The sequence below is a fragment of the Pocillopora verrucosa genome, chromosome 10 (assembly GCF_036669915.1).
Source record: "Pocillopora verrucosa isolate sample1 chromosome 10, ASM3666991v2, whole genome shotgun sequence".
NCBI classification, from domain to species: domain Eukaryota; kingdom Metazoa; phylum Cnidaria; class Anthozoa; order Scleractinia; family Pocilloporidae; genus Pocillopora; species Pocillopora verrucosa.
This window is the reverse complement of record NC_089321.1, coordinates 16,196,093-16,219,145: the sequence shown is the minus strand read 5'-3', so window position 1 is coordinate 16,219,145 and position 23,053 is coordinate 16,196,093. Positions and strand designations below refer to the sequence as shown.

Below are 23,053 nucleotides of genomic sequence, written 5' to 3'. Positions count from 1 at the left end.
TACTTTCGATCGAATGGATTAAGATTTCTATTGAATGAAGTTAATAACATGACCCCCTTTCTAGCATGTTAAATCAGTAAAAGCTGCACTATACTGTGGAAAAATTAAGCTACAAAAAAACAAACAAAAAAAATGACAAAAACTAAATTGGAATTCCTAATATAAACTAACTTTGTCATTATACAACATGAAACAATTAGCATATACAAAGAGATAAATTACGACGGAAAACCTACCACATGGTCCTGTTTTTACTGAATAAGCTACTATATTTCCCAGGCAAGACTGCTGAAATAAATTGCACAAGCTTTTATCTTGTACACCATCGTTCGAACAAACAGGCTTCCGAACATCGGGACAGAGTGGACAAATACATTCTGCTTGATTCTCTACAACACGACAGCCACGATTGTATGGAGCTCTGCAGCCTGTCGTTTGGCAAGGATCTGTGTGATTTGATGAGAAATATTTCCTAATTAATTATCTTCTCCTGGCGATTGAAAGTAATTTTGAAGAAAATTTAAATACCTGGGGTTGTTGGCAAAGGCGGTGTTGTCGAGGGTGGAGTTGGAACTGTTAAACATTAAAATGAAGGAAAGTCAGAAACAATTGGAAGCTTTAGAGATGTAGTCATCTCCAAAAGCAAACTTATCATTAAAAAGAAAAAAAGAACAGAGTCATAAAGACGAAATTATGCGAGTACACCCTGACCTTGACAATACAGGGATACCGCCATAATCGTGTTCAAAGCCACTTACCTGTGGTGGTAATAGTTAGCCTGTCCTCACAAAATTCTCTTGTCAGCAGTGAGACGAGCTTTTGAAGTTCTTCGAATGATGACGAGCTAAAAACATACTGTGGGCCAGATGAAATCTCCAGAAGCTCCGCACGGGCAGCTTTATTGCCAACTCCGAGAGCATACACAGTTACGCCTTTGTTTTTCATCCCTTGAGAAGCCACTGAAAGTTTGGTGTAGGGCTTTGACGTGGTTTGATTACCGTCTGTGATCACAAAGGCCAACTATCCAAACACAGTGTATATATCAATATAAATCTTAAAGCGAATACAACAATAACCATGGCATGCTAATGCCGGACTTAAAAGGAAAAACAAACTACAGAAAACACTGCATTAGTTATCATCCCCTTGAATCTAAAGATCAATTAAAACAGTAAAAGATTAAATAGGATAATTTCAAGACGGAGATGACCTCCTTTTTTTTTTGGGGGGGGGGGGGGCTGCGTTACTTGTATTAAAAAAAAAAAACAATTAATTTTGAAAGGGAAAAAAAACAAAGTTTTTAAACGGTCCTTACCTTAGGTACTCGCCATCTCATCCCGTTTGCTGTCTGAAACAGATCTCTGTCCGCTAGGAGAAGAGCTTTGTCCGTGTAAGTGAAGCCACGTTGCCAACGCATCCCATCTAACTTTCGGTTTACCTCTATTGTGCTCTGGATGTCATTAAATCTTGTTACTACTACGGCATTGTTACTGTATGCAACAGCTGCTATGTGTGTGGCAGAGCGACGAACATCAAGTTTACTGACCAAAGCCTTGAGGAATCGCTTCATTTTCTCCCAGTTCTTACGTCCGATACTCCCAGATGAATCAATTACGAATGCAATGTCCACAACGGCGCTACACTCCTTATCTGCGTAAGAAAATAAGAGGTAAGTAAGTGCTTCCACATTAGAATGCTGATTTCTATATGAAAACAACAAGGTGTTACCAGAAAAAAGAAACAACAGGAAATACTGAGGGTAAATGGTGGCTTAGCGTATTAGGGCCTGTTTGCATGATGGTGAGGTGAGGTAACCCGCCTAGCCGTGGTCGAAAAATAAAACGCGTCTACATGCAATCTTACAACCCCGGGGTGCTGGGGTGAGGTTTCTTGAGGTTGTTGTTGCGCTCGCAATTAAGGAGTTTGAGCAGAGGCGTCTCAAGCTCACATATCGAGAAAGACGAAAGATTAATTCTCGCACAATATGTATTTATCCATGAAAGCGTCACGCGTTGTGTTTCGTGGTGTCAGGTTACGCGAGGAACCGTTGACTTAATATGTTATACGGAATAGTTTGGGAAACGAAATATGGTCGATTTACAACGCTAAATATTCCGAAATGTGAACATTTTACACTCCTTGTGTGTCCGTTGCGGTTTCGGGTGATTTCTGTCATGAGACGGCTAGGAAATGTACAAAGTTTTAAAACACACATGTTTCGCTTTTGAGCTTTTTGCCATGAACGCGGCCCCGGCTAGGCGGGTTACCCCACCTTGAGACGTTTACATGGCAAATTGTCACCCCGGCTGACAGGGTTACCCTACCTGGCAGACCGGGCAACCCGCCTAAGCGGGTCACCTCACCTATCATGTAAACGTGATCAAGATAAAATAAGAAATTATATGGACAGGCGGGTTACCCCACCTAGGCGGGTTACCTCACCTACCTGGGGTCCCCCACCTCCATGTAAACAGGCCCTTAGTTCTTTAACACACTGACAGTAAGAGAGGTGAAAATGTAAGTAATAAGCCAAATCACTAACAAGTGAATGGTAAACATACCACAAGGCTCCTGCTTGGCAACGGTTACGCCCTTAATATCTCCCTGACAAGCTTGTTGTCTTAGATAGCACTCGTTTAAGTCCTGGACACCATCTGTTGCACAAACAGGTCGATATATATTCTGACAAGCTGGGCAAATGCACTCCACCTTATTGTCTACTACGCGGCAGCCAATATTGTATGGAGCTCTGCAGCCCGTCGTTTGGCAAAGATCTGTGAGATTTGATGAGAAAATATTTCCTTATTAATTATCTTCTCCTGACGTTTGAAAGCAATTTTGAAGAAAATTCCATATAAGTACCTGGGGTAGTTGGCAAAGGCGGTGTTGTCGAGGGTGGAGTTGGAACTGTTGATTAAAATGAAGGAAAGTCAGAAACATTTGAAAGCTCTAGAAATGCAGTCATCTCCAAAAGCAGACTTATCAATAAAAAAAAAAAACAATGTCATAAAGGCGAAATTATGCGAGTACACTCTGACCTCGACAATCCAAGGATACTGCCATAACCGTGTTCAAAGCCACTTACCTGTGGTTGTAATAGTTAGCCTGTCCTCACAAAATTCTCTTGTCAGCAGTGAGACGAGCTTTTGAAGTTCTTCGAATGATGACGAGCTAAAAACATACTGTGGGCCAGATGAAATCTCCAGAAGCTCCGCACGGGCAGCTTTATTGCCAACGCCGAGAGCATACACAGTTACGCCTTTGTTTTTCATTCCTTGAGAAGCCACTGAAAGTTTGGTGTAGGGCTTTGACGTGGTTTGATTACCGTCTGTGATCACAAAGGCCAACTGTCCAAACACAGTGTAAATAATATTCCTTATCAATATAAATCTTAAATCGAATATAACCATAACCATGGCACGCTAATGCCGGACTTAAAAGGAAAAATAAACCACAGAAGACACTGAACTGGTTATTATCCCCTCGAATATAAAGGTCAATTGAAACAGTAAAATTAAATAGGATAATTTCAAGACGGAGATAACCTCCTTTTTGGGGGGGGCTGCGTTACTTGTACTTAAAAAAGGACAATTTGTTTTAAAAGGGATAAAAAAAAAGTTTTTAAACGGTCCTTACCTTAGGCGCACGCGATCTCATCCCATTTGCTGTCTGAAACAGATCTCTGTCCGCTAGGAGAAGAGCTTTGTCCGTGTAAGTGAAGCCACGTTGCCAACGCATCCCATCTAACTTTCGGTTTACCTCTATTGTGCTCTGGATGTCACTAAATCTTGTTACTACTACAGCATTGTTACTGTATGCAACAGCTGCTATGTGAGTGGCAGAGCGACGAACGTCGAGTTTACTGACCAAAGCCTTGAGGAATCGCTTCATTTTCTCCCAGTTCTTACGTCCGATACTCCCAGATGAATCAATTACGAATGCAATGTCCACAACGGCGCTACATTCCTTATCTGCGCAAGAAAATAAGAGGTAAGTAAGTGCTTCCACATTAGAATGCTGATTTCTATATGACAATAACAAGGCATTAACATAAAAAAGAACAACAGGAAATACTGAGGGTGAATGGTGGCTTAGCGCATGAATTGTTTTTAACACACTGACAATAAGAGAGGCAAAAATGTAAGTAATAGGCAACATCACTGATAAGTGAGTGGTTAACATACCACAAGGCTCCTGCTTGGCAACGGTGACGCCTTTAATATCTCCCTGACAGGCTTGTTGTCTTAGATAACACTCGTTTAAGTCCTGGACACCGTCTGTTGCGCAAACAGGTCGATAGGTATTCTGACAAGTTGGGCAAATGCATTCCGCCTTATTGTCTGCTACACGGCAGCCAAAATTGTATGGAGCTCTGCAGCCCGTCGTTTGGCAAGGATCTGTGAGATTTGATGAGAAAATATTCCTTAATTAATCGAAGATTGTGGTAAAAATATTGCCTAAGTAGTTCACTTTCTTCTAAAATCGGTATCGAAATTGGTCGAAAAAGCAGATAAATACCTGGGGTTGTCAATAATTGAGTTGTTGTTGGAGTTGGAGTTGATACTGTTGAGAAAAGATAGCGCATAAAACATTTTAAAAGGAGACATTTGAATATTTCCCTAACAAATTCCAATAGCCAGGTAAGCTTAATCAAGAAACAATATATATATGAAATATTGACAATTTAAAGCAACGCGCTCTTCACTTGTTACTACGATAATTGTACCTCTGCATTGTTTACGTGGACCGACCTGATAGTTTGTGCTCACACAATCGCCTTATCATCTCTGGGGCGAGATTCTGGAGATCCTGAAATGATGACGATGTTAAAACGTATTGTGATCCGGATGCAATTTCTTCTAACTCTGCGCGGTTCGCTCCCCTACCAACTCCCACGGCATATACAATGACTCCTTTGTCCTTCATCCCTTGAGACGCTACCGAAAGTCTGGTGTAAGATGGTACTTTTGTTTGATTGCCGTCTGTGACCACAATTGCTAACTAGAAAAAAAGGCAAGTTTTTTTTAAAGTATTCTTAGAATAAAAATGTCATTATTTTGTTACAGTGAGTCAAATAGATTTGACGAGTATCTGTAGATCGTTTGCCTTTGGAATATGTTATTGCTCAAACGCATCAGATTGAATGACTTCATGTAATCAGACGTAATGGATATCGGGGTTGATTTCCCATTCAAAATACAAAAAGTTTAGGTGTGTCGGGTCTATCCAATATTAACTTATCTTGGCACGTAAGAACCTTTCTACACATTCTATACTCACATTCCTTAGAAATATGATACTGAAATGGAAACAGCAAATTTAGACACAATAGAACCTGTACCTTTGGTACGTGTAGTCGCATCCCGCCTGATGTCTGGAACACCTCTTTGTTTGCAAGAAGGAGAGCTTTGTCCGTGTAGGTAACACCACGTTGCCATAGCATTCTATCAAATAATCGATTAACCTGGTTGGTGCTCTGCAAGCCGTCAAATTTCATTTCCACTTTAGGTTTGGTACTGTATGCAATAGCAGCTATATGAGTGGCAGAGGAATCGACGTCAAGTTTGCTGACCAGAGCTTTTAGGAATCGCCTCATTCTTTCCCAATTTTTGCGACCAATACTTCCAGATGAGTCGATAACAAAGGCGATGTCCACCACATTGCGGCACTCCTTATCTGATAGAAATTTGAAAAAGACAAAGATAAGCATCATGATTTTTATTCAATGGACCACAAAGCTACCATAATCATTTAGAAGGATTCCCCTGAAACGTATCCTTGGATATTTTAGTTGTATGGTTCTCCAATTCCAAAGTAGCAACACTCTATACTTTCGGAACCGACAGGTCAAAGGTGCCGCATCATTTGAGTACCTGCTACTTTCATGAAGTCAAAACACCAAGAAAACGTTTTCAAGAGCTATTGTTAAAAGGTATTAAACTCACCACACGCGCCCTGCTTTGCAACAGTAACACCTATATCTCCCCGGCAAGCTTGTCTTCTCATGTGGCAGTCGCTCTGATCCTGTACTCCATCAGTTGCACATACAGGGAGGACTATATTTCGGCAAGTGGGGCAAATACACTGTGCAGTATTGTTCACTACACGGCAGCCTTCATTGAACGGAACAGTGCAGCCTATAGCACATGGATCTACAAAATGTATAGTTGAGTCAGCTTTACTCACCCTAGGATGGCGAGCTCGGAATAGCAAGAAAACAATTAAATAAATATCCACATGCAACGGAACATGACTAGCTCACGCATAAGAGAGAGTCGTTTACATGTTGGTCGACATTCCCTGCATTAACATTTGCTGGGGATTTTCTCTGTCAATAATGCTTTTCCCAGAATAGTACGAGCGTATTTTTCTAAACCATTAAGACAATTTGAGGGATTCTGTAGCAAAGGTAGAGTTTCACTTTGTTGCACCCCATGTTGTCTTATTTTAAGCAATATGCCGAACTAGCTTTCTGGGCGATTGATTATTTTCTTCTATTTGATTAAAACTCGAACTCGTTACCCAGTAAGCATTTCCAGCGCCATTTCCAGGTTGAGGAAAAAGATTTCCAATCGTTACCAAAGTGATTATTTCACGATTTAACGTGGAACTCGATGACGACAACTAGATAAAGTGGCTCAATTACCTGGAGTAGTTGGTGTTGGAGTTGTTGAGGGTCCAGTAACATACGCTAATCAAAAAGAAAGAAAGCATAATTGTCACATTCACAATTTTGGATGGTTGAGTCACAATATCTGCCTAAATCACTTTAACAGGAGGGATAATGGAGGGATAATGAGACTTGATCTTTGTCCAGTCCAAAATCTTCATCGGTTGCCTGTAAAACATTATACACACCGAGGGAAACCGTTAGTGTTGTTTTTCTGATGAACATCAGGAATCTCGGGAAAAAAAAAACTAACGAGTTTCCCAAGGGACCATACATTAAGTGCCTTGTTTTATATTTTTACTTCCCTTAAACAATCATGTGGCAAAAACATGCTGTTGTATTCAGCACGCCGGCAACAAACTGCGCAATTGCATCCCGGTCGGGATACATTTAATGTGATTAGGGGTACGTGACCAAGAATCAACTAATCACAGTGCTTGTTTTTTGGGGTGAAAGTCTATAACAATACGCATTGTTAACTTTTTTCAATAACTAACCTCCTATTTCCAAATAGAAGCCATGTTTAAGAAAATTTGCAGAAATTCTTCTATACCTCTACAAAAGCGGTGTCTTATCCCTCCGGCTATATTCTTTAGATCTTTAAATGATGCATAAGTATAAACATTTTGTGATCCTGAGGCAATCTGTTCAAGTTCAGCTTGGTCGACCCCGCTGCCGACCCCGAGAGCGTATACAGTGACACCTTTGCGTTTCATTCCTTGAGAAGCCACGGAAAGCTGCGTGTACGATCCCGTTGTCGTCTGCTTACCATCTGTGATTACAAAGGCTACCTAGAAAGTATTATCGGAAATATTTAGTAAAAATCATCAAAATGTAATGGGAGTATAGGGGAAGTGGTGGAAAACATTTTACAAACTTGGACCCCTCTTTTAGAGGGAGGAGTAGATAAGAGGACAAGGGGCTCCAAAGAAGGGAAGCGGGCAATAAAGGGAAGCGGGCTGTAAGATAGACCACCAGTCTTCCTTGTTGTAAAGGGACTTCAGAAGAAACTATGGTTTGCTTCAAATAGAGGGGGCTACACGAGGTAACATGAGCATGGTGTTAGAGTTTATATGACATACAATCTCTGGGGATGTCAAAGCGCTTTCAAACAAGGAGATGTTATAGGTAACCTAAGATCAGACTCGAGCGTCATCAGGTTGTTCCTAGCGATAAATCAAAACGAGTGCTTCATGTAAAAAAATGAGCAAAAGGAAAGAGAGATCAAGGTGACTAAGTATGTGGGCTACTTTTTCTAATTCGGGTAAATTTCTTGAAATGAAGCCCACTCCTTCTTAACGAACCCTTCCTACCTTTGGTACACTGGATCTCATTCCCTTTGCAGTCTGAAAAAGTTCTCTGTCTGCAAGCTGGAGAGCTTTGTCCGTATAGGTCAAGCCGCGTTGCCATCTCATAAAATCTAGCACCTGATTAACCTGAGATGTTCCTTGAAAGTTTCTGAACGTCATCACCACCTGTGGATTCGTACTGTAAGCGACAGCTGCCACGTGTGTGGCAGAAGCACTAACGTCAAGTTTGCTGACCAGCGCTTTAAGGAATCGCTTCATTCTTTCCCAGTTACTGCTCCCAATGCTTCCAGAGGAGTCAATGATGAAAGCTATGTCCATGATGGGTCGACAGTCTTTGTCTGATAATGAAAAGAAGTAAATGATTCTCGAAAGAGAAACATAGAGCGACAATGTTTTAAAATTCTATACACAATCAAATATTGAATTCCAACTAAGAGACAAAAGGGTAGTCAAGGATGCAATCAATACGTCCAAAGAAACATGTAAAATATTTCAAATATTTCTGCGAGTTTCATCTCCTCTCTCCATGAAAGAGGCCAGTTGCCTCTTCATCGAGGGCGCAATTTATTTTGAAATTTCTCTAATGGGAATGATTTGTGATGATCTTGTGTTCCTTGTTGACGGGTGCACGTCAAAATTAAACTCGTTTTATTTTATGATTACAACTTCAAGAAACTTTGAAAAAATCTGGCGAGGGAGACGAATTGTCAACATACAAGATGGAAAAATGGACAATCAACGCACCACATGATGTCCGCTTCGCAACAGAAACATTAACATTTCCTTGGCAGGCTTGACGTTCTAAATGACATTCACTCAGGTCCTCGACGCCATCTGATGCACAAACAGGCTTCAGTATGTTCGGACAGGTGGGACATATGCACTGTGCTGTATTGTCCACAACTTTGCATCCGAGGTTGTATGGAGCATTACAGGGAGTGGTCAGACAGGGATCTGTTAAAAAAGAGGTAAAATAACTTCAATTTAGAGAAAGAGGTTTTTCGTCCTACGTGGGACAAAGAAAAACTTCTGAGTCCCATGAGGAATCGAACCTCAGACCATCGGATTCCGCGATCTCATCCTCTACTACTGAGCGGCAGCGAGTCTACGGTGAGCGAGGTGCACACTGCTAGGATCAGCGATGTCGATAGCGTCATGTTAGGGACTGTGTCCAACACTCGTGACAAGACGAAAAATTTCTTTCTCTATTTCTTTAGTGAGCTAAAAACTTGCCATCGTTCTTAAACTATTTACAAACTTCAATTTACCTTGAAGTGCTCAGACTAAGAAAAACTGGTCACTTAACATTCCGTTTTAGCCTTGGCTTTTCTAAGTTCCGCTGTAAGACACACAGGAAACCGCGATTAAAGAATAATGGAAAGGTGGAGGAACACGAGATTTGGAAAATTCTTGTTCGGATTGTTGTCTTAAAAATTTACTCTCGCCGATTAACACCATGTTGTGGTGTTTGAGAAGTAAAAGAAATACTTGTTATGCACGTGCGCTGACACAGTAACCTTTATGAACGGAAAACCTATCAAGGGAAAATAACCAGTGTAAGTTCGGCTCAATGCCATTCACTTACCAGGTTTTGATACTTCGCATACACTCTTTCGTATTTTTGAAGCCTCGTTTTGGAGGCTTTCGAATGATGACGATGTAAATACATAATCTAGTCCCGATGCAATCTCTTCCAACTCTGCTTGGTCAACTCCACTACCAACCCCAATGGCATAGACAATGACCCCTTTGTTTTTGATTCCTCTCGAGGCCTCCGAAAGTTTGGTGTATTGCGATGTCGTCGTCTGCTTACCATCTGTGATCACGATGGCAATCTAAATGAAAGGAATGTAATTTCAAAAAAATTTTGAAATCAGATAATCGAATCAATTGAAGTGCACGGAAAGTCTAGTAAAGCTATGAAATAAAAAAAAATGCAGCATATCTGATCAACCTTTCCTCACTTGGAAAAAGAAATAATCGTGACGCTACGTTCTTAAATAACAAACATAAAACGTCTTTTCTAAAATTCCGTGTTCCGCTTAGCTCATTAGTTGGCCGTCATCACGCGTTATGACACGCACACAGAAATCTTGAGGAAAGGGGTCTTCTCACCTTCTTTACATTTGACCTCATCCCATATGAAGTCTGAAATAGCTCTGAGTCTGCTAAAAGAAGAGCTTTGTCTGTGTAGGTGTAGCCACGCTCCCATCGCATATCATCGAATACTTGGTTGACCTGCAGTGTCCCTTGGAAGCTATTAAACCTGAGCACCACCCGAGGATTGGTGCTATATGATATGGCAGCCACATGCGCTGCGGAAGGACTAACTTCGAGTTTGCTGATCACAGCCTTAACAAAACGTTTTGTTCTTTCCCAATTCATCCGGCCAATACTTCCAGAAGAATCGATGATAAAAGCGATATCTAAAAGAGGGCTGCATTCCTTATCTAAAGAGAAGAAATGCAGAGTTCAAAGTCCAAAAATGAGTGAAATCGAACAATACAACGAGAAAGGAAATGATAACATTTTGGATTATAGTAAGTTAGAGTAGTTACATGTCGTATAATTTGGAAGTAAGCGTTGCTCGTAGAATGAGCAAGAAATCAAAATATCGCACAATGCCTGGTGGTAAAATGGGTGTCAGCTTACTTAAGACTGCTTTAATGCTGGCAAATTCCTAAGAAAAGTACTCTTAAATGAACAAACTACTATTCAGTTGTGAGTTATGCAAGAGAGACTTAAACTTGAAAGAGGCTATAAAATACGTCCTCGGTGAGATAGAAAAACTCAAAGCGACAATTGAAAACAAGAAAGAAAAACGCCAAAGAAGAACAGAGAAGTTAAATGCACAATTGAAGAAAATTAAATCCTGACTAGTTTCACAGACCGGGACACAGATCATTTCGATCAAGTTGAGTTTTAACCAACAAAATGAATAATTTCATGAACAAATCGCCACACGTGCATTAAGTACTCACCGCATGGTCCTTCCTTTGTAACGTTAACCCATATATTACCACGACAAGCTTGCTGTTTCATGTTGCATTCGCTTTGATCCTGTACACCATCAGATGCACAAATAGGCTTCAGGACGTTGGAACAGGTGGGACATATGCACTGTGCCCTGTTGTTCAAAGCTCTGCAACCCTCGCTGTATGGAGCATTGCAGCTACGTGTGGCGCAAGGATCTAGAAAGGCACGTGCAATAAGTTCAATTAACTATCACCATAATCATTTGCAAACCTGTACAACATTCCACCTTCTTCCATATTTTGGAGAGACTACTTATGTAAAGTGTTAAGGTTTAAGTATCTTCCTCTTTGTGAAAGTCTGGATTTTACAAATGATTCCTATTAGCAGTTGTCCCTTCTGACAACGTGGCTGTGCACCACAAGTGATGTAATAGAAGGAAATGCCGACCTCTCTAAGAGCCAGTGGTGTTTGGGGAGACATGCAGAATAAAATTGTATGATCCGGTGCAAGAATGTGTTGGTTTTTTGGTTTTATCAAGCGAACATATTAAATACAGTAAAGATACTAGTTCTGCTAAAGAATACAAGAAATTTTTGGCTAATACATGCAGCACTCGTTAGTCAGAAGCCTGTTACCGGGAAGCTTATTTTTTTGTGTGGTCAAGTGGAGATGAAAATAATAAAAGGAGTTCTACGAATGGTTCTTTTGAATACTAATCGGTACCTGGGGTTGTTGTAGGCGCAGGTGTTGTAACTATTGCAACTGAAAGAAGAAAACAATTGACTGTCAATCAAATATTCCATTGCAACCTTTACATTTTTGAAATTTTTTGAATAGCTTAAATGGTCAATATTATCCAACTCTGGAGAATGATAGTTTTGATTGCAACTACCTGTCAGTTGTCCGAGATTGTGCGGACTAAACCGCCCTAATAGAACCAATTTTCTAAATTAATAACAATGTCCCAGTCACTTCAAAAGTGGTTCCTACAAACGTATGAAAAGGCGGACATATGCCTAGCTGAGAAGAACCTTTGGCAGTTTCATTGTTACAATTTTAAAAATATAAACATAATGTAAATATGATACAAAGGACGCTCACTTATAACTAAACGTTCATTTGCAACTGATATAAAGAAGAAAAGGTTTTCAATGTGTCTTGGTATAATTGTTCTCTAAAAAGGCTGAAAAGGTGGCTATGTTAACGCATCATCAGATTTTGCAGGTCTTATTCTTGATATTGGATAACTGAATTAAGAGAAATGACAATTTCAGAGCCTAGAGTTCGCGATCCTCGAGTACTTAATAAGCAGAATCACCAACTCAGCTGCAAAGCTACTAGCTGAAGCGCCATACATATCGTGACCATTGCATTTTGCCGGTAAATAAGGCTAAAGTTTTCACGAAATAATCAAAAGGTTGCTGTACCAAGTACGTATCCTGAACTTACCTCTCGGTGCAGTTATGGTGCTTGCAATGGTTTGAACTTGTCTTGGAAGATCATTGTACGACGCCATGCGGAACATGTCCTGTGGTCTTTGGACGGGAACGTCAGATTCACCTCCCACAGCAATTACGTAGGTGATGACATCACGGTTTTTCATTTGTTGCATTGCGTCCACCAAAGATCCCCCATCAGGTGATTGCCTTCCACCGGTGAGCAATATGGCGACCTTTGATTGAATATAATGGTTGTGGAAAAACCCTAATCTCCAGTGTACGTTTTTATTTTTGATAACTTTATATCGAACTCACGCAATAAGCTAAAAGCTACTACTAGAGTTCATCCCGTTTTCAACTACATCAACCACAGCAGGCATACTTTCTAAACTGAAAACAGAATTGGTTCCTTTTGTGTTTGCTAAAAGATTTACCTCTTAGTGAACCAATTCCATCAACTACAGAAACTAAAAAACCTTTGTAAACTACACCAACTACACAAATTACCGCAACTGCACTGAAGTGCGTTACCTGCAGAAACAACAACACACAAGAACCAGCAACAGCTCCAATAGGAAGTGATTGGAATGCTGATCTATCAAAGGTTGAACCTAGCTCTTTGTCAAGTTTCCCTGAGTCGTTCACTGAACTGTAACAGTCATATGAGAATTGTTTCAAAATATTGAGTAATTTCCAATTGAGTGTCGAAAATAATCCGAAATTGCATTGGTTTTGCTTTTACTTTTATTTTTACTTCGCTCTTTGATTGGTCCAAAACACTCACGCCACTCTCTCAACCAATCAGATGCAAAACTAAAACCAATCACGAGTTGGTCACTCGCGTTTTCCCGCGCTTTAGACAGTTTGGTTGTTTTAACCTCAAGTTCTCATTGGCTCTTCCAGCTATTTCCCTTTCTTCTAATTGGCCTTTGTGATAACCTTGCTTTTGGTTTTACGACACTCAACCGAAAAACGATCTAAATTAAAAACTAACCCTATGAACAGACGGTCAAAAACTAACCCTATGAACAGATGGTCAAAAACTAACCCTATGAACAGATGGTCAAAAACTAACCCTATGAACAGATGGTCGGGAGTTTTGGAACAAGGTTGCAGCAGCATTAAAAGCTCGGTCAATCCTCCGCGTTCCACTCATCTGTGGGGTTCGGTCGATGACTGAATTGAAGCCGGTAATTTCTGTATAGCCATCAAAGGGCAAGATGGGTCGGGCTTCAGTGCTGAAGATAATAACAGAACCTCGGGACTTCCCCGGCGTGATATTTAGGTACCTTGCGATAAGCTTGACGAACTCTTTTTCCCTCAAGAATTCATCTGGCGTGACGCTTGACGAAGAGTCCAGCATGAAGATTACGTCAGCCACGAAGTTGTAAGGACCAAGAGCCGCTAGAGGTTGATAAGGTTAATAAAAGGTAATTATGTTATCAAACCTTCCGGTTTATCAATTATTAAAATATAAAATACTCCCTACATTGTGTTTGCCTTTTTGGGCATTACGTGATAGGGACAATCAAACAAACCAGCGTGAATATGAGAGCGATCCTCGCAGTTATGAAAACTATTTGAACAGCAGTGAAAAGTAGTGTTCATAACTTCACGTTTTTATCCGCAGTTAACATATATGATTTTCATATATTCAGTCATTTAAAGAAATCAGCGTAAGGGAGGGGGGTTGGTTATTTTGATGGAAAGTCTTTTTGTAATTTTTTTCAGATCTGAACATTTTCACAAGCCCATTCTTGACATTGTGAAGTGTATGGCAGCCAAAACAGGGAATTTAGTTCTCTTACGGTTGAGAAGGTTGAGAAGTTCGTCGTTTGATATCAATTTTAACCCATTTGACCCCTAAGACTAACTGCATTTAATCAGGAAATTTATGGAGAGCGGTAGGGAGAATATGCCTACTGATACTAGGATGGAAATAGTTAAAATGAACCATCCTTGGTCCTATTTCATTCAATATTTTTAACTCCTTTAAATAAAACTTCCAATGGTAGGACAAGTTGCCGTTGAAATAATGAAAATGTTTTGTACTATGAGGTTACGTTCGAGAAATTTTAGGAAAATAACAACTGTAATCAAACACGAACAATACTAATACTTGAATTAATTGGCTCGTATCTGACTAGCATATGGCTAGGCACTTCCAATCCGAAACCAAATCAGGACCATATATTTCTTTGTTAATTGTTGGTCTTAGAATTTATAGTTAATTGTAAACGAAATCGATTGACTGATTACTTTGTTAACCCTCATTTCGTCACTTCTTTGCATTACACACAAAATGTAAGGAAAGCATTGGCAACGACAAACGTCACAAACCTGTATCGTGGGCCACATATCTTGACAATGGCACGACATGGCGAGGAAGATCGATAAAATTCCTCACTGGGAACCAATCCGAACCCGCAGTGCCCCTCAAAGGCAATAAAACGATTTGCGGAGAGATAGTCACAGCATAAAGTCGAGCCCCAAGATTGTAAAGTTGCTTGAACGACGTGTCTAGAATCGACGCCTGAATCCCTACTTGTTGATTTCCTGCTGTCAATAGAATGACAACTTTAGGCACCGCCGGTCTCGCTTTTGCCAAAGCAGTTCGCGCTTTGTCGACTGCTCGGTCCATCCTTCGCGGTCCTCCGACTTTTGGCGCGTTGTCCAGAGCGTTATGGAACTCTTGAGTCGTGCTTGTGTCACCAAAGTTTGAAATCACGGTCGCAGTGGATCCGTATGTGATTACAGCAACTCTGGTACGGCCTGGCATCTTGTTTAAAAATCGCGACAATTGCTTCACGAATGTCTTTTGATCATTGTAATGTTGTGATGTCACTGATGCAGACGAATCAATGAGATAAACGACGTCCACAGCTAAGCTGAGTGGTCCCAGGAAAGCTAAAAAAATAAGTAAAGATGTCAAAACTGTTTTGGGTAATACAAATTAAATCTAAGCACCCCATAGGAAGGGCAAAATATGGTCAACGTTGTTCGTGTGTCTTTACCTATTAGAAATATTACACAATTCAAAACATTTGGCATATCGATGTTTCGTTTGCATCCGCGCCAACTCCTTGCCTTGGGAAAATGGTGGGGAATCGATTAAGTACAGTCAATTCAAGACACTTTGAGACGTCTATTCGAGACAACAACGCGGAAAATGTGTTCAGATGAACGCTCACAATTTCGAAATCTCGAGAGGCAAAATCATTCAAGAACACCCAGAACGTGTCAAATGACACATCTGGAATCTTTTCGAAAATTTGAGAGTTCACACATAATACCGATTCTCTCGGTGGGACCCTGAAAAATTTGTCAGGATGAAAATTCTGTGGTGGTGCGATAAAAGATCATGTCGGAGAGGATTTAGTCCTTAAGTTTAATACCTATGTAATAAATAGTTATCGGTACACAAAATTGAGAATGTCGCTAAGCGAAAGTTCATATGATGCATTCGACTGTAAAGATCGCAAAACTCTCGGGTCCACGTGTAACTTGAATCACTCTTTGTGTATCTCCGAAATTTTTAAATTAGAATTTACTTGTTGTAAACATTCTCTTTAGATTTTGATTGCCCTTTATCTTCGTTCATTGTTATCTTATAATCTACGCAGTTCAAAATAGCGCTGACATTTTTACAAAACGTCATACGTGTCAAGAGATTTAATTTGTACCTGATCCAAATATTCTCAAAATTCAAGCCACCCAGGAAATATATTTTAAAAGAACATACAGAAGTACGGTTTTAATCTAAAAGGATAAAATTCTAGTCGTCGAAAGATCATCAAAACGGGATATCTCAAAAACAGACATTGACAGAAATCAACTCCGGAAAGGAAATACCTGACGTTGACAGAGATGAAAGGGCGACGTAACGACTAATTTAAGTTCTTACAGGTAAATGGGGGAAATTATGTAATAAGTAATATGACAGAAAAAAAAGTAAAGACGAAAGAAAATAGATCAAAGGACAAAAAAAAAAACAAACAAAACAAAGAAAACCAACTTTACATTATGTGCTCGAATATATAATTTACATCTCATATAACGTCTGAGTACATTAGAAATGGTGTCCTAATAAGAGTCCTGTTACATAAATGGGGTTTCCAAAACTGAATATCTTACCAATTCTTTTCGAATTTTTCCCCCGCCCCTCCCCTCTAGCTCTGTCTCCGGAATTTTAAAAATCGAGGACGGATTTTTTTGAGTCTTGGACTGAGTTAGCAGCTTACAAAAATGATAGTGATATATATAATAGTTATATTAACGGTGACGTCCAGGAGCCCATCACTTGATATCAAGTGATGAACTCCTGTGACGGCGGAATAGCAGTGATAATGATACATAGAGAAAAGAAATAATGATACTTGTTAATAGAATAATAAGATAAATAGATGAATAAATAGATAGATAGACAGAAATAATGAAAGAAAGAAAGAACGAAAAGGGAAAGAAAAAGAGAAAGAAAGAATAATACAAAAACTGCTGAGTGAAAGCATACCCGAAGAATAAGGTATGTGCCTCGCCAGATATGGTGCCGTCTTCGAATCCAAGTCTGCAAAACTTGCAAACTCGAAAACATCGCCAGGAAGATCAACAGCCGCATGAAGTTCCCTCAGTGCTGGTTCTGATCCAATGCGGAAAATGAATGTCCTAATCCCTTGTAGGTGGAGCGGTCGAACTGAATCTCTTAACGAGCCTGATTCACCCGACTGTTTTCCCGCCATAAACAACAGCACGATCTTGGGGACGTTTTCCCGGGCGTCTACGAAAATACGCTGCATGACCATTGTTAGGGCCCTGTCGACATTTCGGGGTCCTCCGAGGTATGGCGTCTTGGCAAGCTCGGAATAAAAGCGCTCAATGGTCCTGGAACTGTCGAAGCGAAGGACGGGCATTGCTCGACTACCGTACACTACGAGCGCCACCCGAGACAGCCCGGGCTGGATGTTTAAGTACTGTGCAAGAGACTTCACGAAGTCCTTCTGTGTTTGGTACTCGCGATAAGGAACACTTGAAGAACAATCAATGATGAATACGATGTCTGCGTTCAAGGAAGATGTCCCTGTTATGACTGAAAGAGAACGATGATGTCACAGGTGAAGAATTTCAGACTCGATCGGAAACGAACGTCCAAGTATTGATATTTCTTGTTAAGCCATATATAATTGTCTAGGAAGTCCACTTGCTTCGTACAATTAGTAAAGAAAACATTTCAAGAAAGAATTGCTGATTTAACTCTTTTTTCCAACTGATAATGATACCGTAACCACATTACTTACCCGAGGTATTAGCCACGTATGTACCCACTGGCCTGACAAATCCATAAAGTCCTGGAAACGAACTTGCAAAGAACATGTCTGTCGGTCTTATCGTAACTTTTTGCAGTTCCCTGGCGTCCATTCGTCCAATAGCCGTAACGTAGACCCAGGCTCCCAGCTGACGAAGAGGCCGAGAAGCTTCTCCTATAGGAATGGTCCCCGGTGCCGTGCTTTGATCGCCCGCTGTTATGAGAACGACCGCCTTCGGCAGAGTCGATCGAGACCGTAAGAGTAAAGCAGCCGCAGTATCGAGAGCACGGTCAATCTGTCGCACACCTCCCATACTTGGAGCGTCATTCAAGCGCCGAATAAACTCTGAATTGGATCTGTAGCCTCCAAGGGGAAATACCACTGAGGCATTACCTCCATACGTTACCACACCAGCTACAGTTTCGCCTTGGAACACACCAAGGTGCATTGCTATCCTTTGGACAAACCATTTCTCGATGCTGTAGTCCCTGGAATTGATGCCTGACGAGGAATCTATCAGGAATATGATGTCCAACAGGAATTTGGAGCCTCCATAGAGATCTAAAAAAGAAAGTAATTGAGTTTTTAAAAAGTAAACACTCAGAACATTTTGGCTTTGGTCATCCCTCAAAATAAAACATATACTTACATGTTTTTTTACATGCAACTAAATACGTTTTTCCAAAGCGCATTTTGAAAAGAAAAAAACTTTCCTGATACAAAGAACTCCTTGATTTGAAAGTTTTAGAGGTGGCCCAAAGTGGCAAAAATTCCTAAAAGTGAACAAAAGTAGGAAAAACGGGAAGTTTGAGAGCGCACTTTAAAGTCAACTGTGATATTTCACCACACAGACGCACGGCAGAGTGGAATCTATTTCACGTGGTTGATCGAGTATAAGTCGAATGATTATACCATTAAACTATCGGCCGACCTTGGCCAATCAGACACTAACATATCGATCACTGAAATATCACGCAATATTTTGAGGGGAATATTGAACAAGGCTACCTCAAGAGCACATCATTCTTATATCCTCCTCATGAAATAAAATTTTTCTAATTACGAGTAAAAATAGATGCGTGATAACAGGCTACTGGATCCACCAGTGAAAATTTTTGTATTTCATCCTAAAGGTATTTATTGAGTATACTTACAATTATCAGCTGTTATATAGCCAGCCAAAGACCCGATATTCGCTGGTAAATCGCGGTAAGAAACAACTGAAAAGGCATCCCGCGGTTCCACAACCACTGGACGTAGCCAACCGACATACGGGTTCTCACTAACGGATAGCACGTACAACCAGATCCCGCGCTTCAATAAAGGACTAGCAGCGGCTTCTAGAGCCCTGGTATCCCGTATGTCTCTCGGTCTCCACGGGGTAACGAGGATAACCAGCCAGGGGTAAGACCTACGCGCGCCAGTAAACATAGTCGCCGCTGTCCTTAAGGCGCTGGTGATCGAAGAACTGCCGCCCAAATATGACGCATCGGTTACCAGAGTTCTGAATTCGGCATGTGTGTTATAGCCGTCAAAGTTGAAGTTCACTATAGGAGAATCTCCTACTGTGATCAACGATCCCCGAGATTTTCCTGGTGAAATGTTCAAGTACTCTGACAATATTCTGACAAATCGTTGAGCTCTAGTGTATTGGAAGGGTGTTACTGCGGAGGAAGAGTCCAGGATGAAGGCGATATCAGCGGCAAACGTTGGCGCCTCTGGGGCTCCTGTGGAATAAAAATTCAGATCAAACACACCAGACAGGATGAATAAACTATGAACACGCCTAGGCAGAAATATGACTCGTAAAACGGGCGATTTTTCAAGCCCTCGATAAACAAAATGAATAGGAGAGGGGGTAAGACGAAAACTCATTCCCATTCCTCGACGGGTTTCGCCGCCAAAGCCTTTAATAAATACAGCCATAGGAGACGAGACGAAAATCATTCCTATTCCTCCACCGACCAACCCTTAATAAATACAGCCAGCTGTGCACGCTAAAATAATGTGGAGAGACAAACACAAAATAAAGACAACTGATATCAGACAAAGCATAGTCATAATCGCATGGAAAGAGGAATTAGCTTGAATAAGCGCGTGAAGCAAGACATTTTGAGTCTTCTTTATTTTCTTCTAATCGGTGTAAAACAAGGTTAGCTCAAGTATAACTTACGCCACGTTCCCATGATACGTGAGGCCATGAAAGAGGCGCGTGGAAGTAGATTGATAAACGATGGAACGGACATGGCGTCCTCAGGTCTTTGAACTGCCTGCCAAAAGTCACGAACAGTATATCCTCCTGCAAGAATAGCAACAACAAAGACTCTGCCACCATATGTTCGAATCTGCTGCGAGGTCTCTCTCAGGGAGCGCATATCAGCCACCTGCGATTGCCTTCCAGTTGTCAAGAGAATGACGTATTTGGGTACAGATGAACGAGATCTTGTTCGCAGAAGCTCCGCTGCAGCCTCAAATGCTCTGTCGATGCGGCGGGCACCTTGGAGATGAGATGCGCTGTTGACAGCTGTGTCGAACGCCTCACGGTCTTCGTAACCATCAAATGTGATTTGCAGTGAGGGACGGTCGCTGAATGCATACAGAGCAGCGCGGCTTCTGTTATTGGCGAGATTCAGGAGGCGTGCCATCAGCTTTACATAGTTCTTTTCTAGTATGTAGTTCTCCTTTGTCACGAACCTTGATGAGTCCATGAGAAATATTATATCTGAACGAAAGTCTGCTGGTTCATACTTAACTAATAACAAGAAAGGAAAAAATAAATGTTATTCTGAGAGAAATTTAAAGGTTCCATACTGATGAAAGACACTTCACTTACAGGCATTCGAAGTATGTCTCAGAGTTCTCGCGATACGCGACTGCCATGGTTCCAAATCGTGGAAAGAGGCTACTTGAAAAATGTCTCTGGGTTTGCGAACCATTTGCGTGAATACTGATGGTGTAAACTGGGAGCCAATACCTATCACGTACAAATGTGCGTCGATACTGCGCAATCTCATCACAACAGAAGACATAGTATCAGCTCCAGGTCCCGAGTAGTAATTACCCGCGGTCAAGAGAATAACAATTCTTAGACCCTCTCGTCCGGTGTCCTGGAACATTTTCGTAGCGTAATTGAGCGCTTGGTCGATTCTCCGCGAACCACCGCGTAATCGAGCGTCATTGATTTTAAGACTGAAGTCTGCTGTACTGCCATAATCGGAGAAGCCTATGACGGTAAATGAAGCTCTGTCATAAGTGACCAATGCGCCACGTGGCCCAAGTGGGGATATAATGAAGTAACGAGCCAAACGACGGACGAACTGTTGCTGCAAAATCAACTGTTCCCTGGATACGCCCACGGAAGAGTCCATCAAGAAGATAATGTCAGCATCAGGGTGGATTGGTTCTGTCACTTTGTGGGAAAAGGAACAAAAGATTGAAGCGTGAGAATGACACGAACAATTTAGTGTATACCTATCCATAAAAAAGCTTCAGCTAGCTTAAATGGAGAAAACAATCTGATGTTTTACTACTTAATCTATAGTTTCTGTCTTAAGTAGAAATTTAGGGCTATCAGATAAAGGAAATTCAGTTTTGAACTTAGCACCAAAAGGGAAAACTGTTACAGCGATCGAAAGCTTTGATCAATTTAAACGAAACTATGAGGAGACCTCATATCTTGAAAATTGTCATAACCATAGATTTGATTTCTCTTACCAGCCGCTTCGCAAAGACTATTGGTGTAATTCCCCACTTTGGTAACCAAATCATCAAACTTCATCACTCTTATCACATCTTCATCTCGTTCTACCGTCAACCGCAATTCGCGCACATTAATTCTCTTTCCAATACCGAAAGCGATCACACGCACTCCTTGCTGCCTTAAAGGCGCGGACGCATCTCTCAGGTTTAACGTGCTCTCAGGCTTCGATTGCTCGCCATCAGTCAGCAACATTGCCACCTTTGGTACATCTTTCCGCGCGCGTGAGAAAAGTTCCGATGACGCCAGTTCGAGAGCCTTGTTGATGTAAGTAAGACCTCTTTCGTGGGGAAGCTCGTCGACCTTCCTTTTAAACTCTTCTATGGTGCGGGAGTCGTTGAAGTACGCTTTCACTGAGGCTTTTGTGCTGTATAAGATGATACCTGCCCGACTACCATTCGTCGAAATGCCAAGTCGCCCAGCAATGCCCTTCACAAACGCTTTGATTTTTCCGTAGTTCCTTCTGGAAATACTCCCGGACGAATCAATGATGAAGGCGACGTCCACTATGGCATTACAAGTTTTTCTTTCTGCGAAAATGAGGCAAAACACACTTTTTGGACGATATTTACCATGCCCATACTTATATAGACTACAAGTACTGTACTGATCTTTGCGGAAATAAGAGGAATTGCAGAAAAAAGGCCTGTAAAACTAAGGTTCATTTGGTTACTTATACATCATGCACAAGTCAAAACAATTTTATGTAATTTAATTGTGATATCAAGAGTAGTTGAATATACTTCGCATAGTAAAGCCTATGGTAAAATCTGAATTAAGTGGACGCCATATAAAGAAAACGCCTTATGTCAATCAGGCATTGGTCCCAACACCCAGATAGTGCCTCCCCTGTAAGTTCAAGGTTGAGGGAATCGAAGCGGACGCCAGAGCTAAGCGGTTTGTTCAAATGGTACCCACAATAAGCGAAGAGGTTTCTAAGAAAATTTAGTTTGTTTCATTTAAAAGGATAACATTTTGGAGAAGCATCGTTTCCATTCCACTCCTCGTTTTGGAGATGAGAACCTTTATCGTAAGTTTGACAAGTTTCACCTTATTTAAGGTTTGGTTAGGAAGTAACTTTGAATTTGTAATATCACGCACAGTTAGGCAATCCACGGAAAAGGCAAAGAGAATCATAACCGTCTTATCGCGTATTCCTCTATCATTCTTTAACACTAGGGTTCCTAATCATTAAAAATAATAGAAATTCATTACTAACCAGCTGGTTCTTTAGTTGGGACTACGACAGGTTGAACACAGATCATTCTGCAACCATCAGAGCAGCACTCCTTCCCGCTAACACATTCATCTCTTTTTAGACACTGATTGGGCTCGTTAGGACACGGATTAGGCCTCGGTAAGACCGGGCACACACTGTTACCTGTTACATGAAGAATTTTTAGAGTTAATACGCGCACAGATCAATAAAGTTGTGGCCTTGTGAGTAATTCATTTAGAATTTTAATTAACAAGCATGGTTCCCTTATGGGAACTAAGATTTTCCAAGTTCCACGTTCGTGACAAAAATAACAACATCTTGATTATGGCATCTGCGGCGACTTGGCTCAGATTTGACATTTTTCTTGATCTAGCTTATAGGT

General features: G+C 41.0%; 1 protein-coding gene across 1 annotated transcript in view; it reads right to left on the bottom strand.

The window, feature by feature from the left end:
• The window catches only part of LOC131785958 (uncharacterized), a 90,133-nt gene that overhangs the window by 62,429 nt on the left and 4,651 nt on the right, over positions 1 to 23,053 (bottom strand). The window contains exons 3-33 of the mRNA XM_066172896.1: positions 22,672 to 22,833; positions 21,410 to 21,982; positions 20,529 to 21,104; positions 19,869 to 20,447; positions 18,850 to 19,422; positions 17,687 to 18,256; positions 16,906 to 17,478; positions 14,736 to 15,302; positions 13,471 to 13,799; positions 12,406 to 12,628; positions 11,680 to 11,718; positions 10,962 to 11,171; positions 10,096 to 10,430; positions 9,566 to 9,815; positions 8,725 to 8,934; positions 7,984 to 8,318; positions 7,224 to 7,461; positions 6,647 to 6,691; positions 5,946 to 6,152; positions 5,342 to 5,676; positions 4,752 to 5,001; positions 4,519 to 4,563; positions 4,185 to 4,397; positions 3,637 to 3,971; positions 3,086 to 3,347; positions 2,863 to 2,907; positions 2,562 to 2,774; positions 1,316 to 1,650; positions 759 to 1,020; positions 529 to 573; positions 237 to 446 (exon numbers count right to left, since the gene is read on the bottom strand). Coding sequence (XP_066028993.1) covers positions 237 to 446; positions 529 to 573; positions 759 to 1,020; positions 1,316 to 1,650; positions 2,562 to 2,774; positions 2,863 to 2,907; positions 3,086 to 3,347; positions 3,637 to 3,971; positions 4,185 to 4,397; positions 4,519 to 4,563; positions 4,752 to 5,001; positions 5,342 to 5,676; positions 5,946 to 6,152; positions 6,647 to 6,691; positions 7,224 to 7,461; positions 7,984 to 8,318; positions 8,725 to 8,934; positions 9,566 to 9,815; positions 10,096 to 10,430; positions 10,962 to 11,171; positions 11,680 to 11,718; positions 12,406 to 12,628; positions 13,471 to 13,799; positions 14,736 to 15,302; positions 16,906 to 17,478; positions 17,687 to 18,256; positions 18,850 to 19,422; positions 19,869 to 20,447; positions 20,529 to 21,104; positions 21,410 to 21,982; positions 22,672 to 22,833 — 9,144 coding nt within the window. The remainder of the gene's footprint in view (positions 1 to 236; positions 447 to 528; positions 574 to 758; positions 1,021 to 1,315; positions 1,651 to 2,561; positions 2,775 to 2,862; positions 2,908 to 3,085; positions 3,348 to 3,636; positions 3,972 to 4,184; positions 4,398 to 4,518; positions 4,564 to 4,751; positions 5,002 to 5,341; positions 5,677 to 5,945; positions 6,153 to 6,646; positions 6,692 to 7,223; positions 7,462 to 7,983; positions 8,319 to 8,724; positions 8,935 to 9,565; positions 9,816 to 10,095; positions 10,431 to 10,961; positions 11,172 to 11,679; positions 11,719 to 12,405; positions 12,629 to 13,470; positions 13,800 to 14,735; positions 15,303 to 16,905; positions 17,479 to 17,686; positions 18,257 to 18,849; positions 19,423 to 19,868; positions 20,448 to 20,528; positions 21,105 to 21,409; positions 21,983 to 22,671; positions 22,834 to 23,053) is intronic.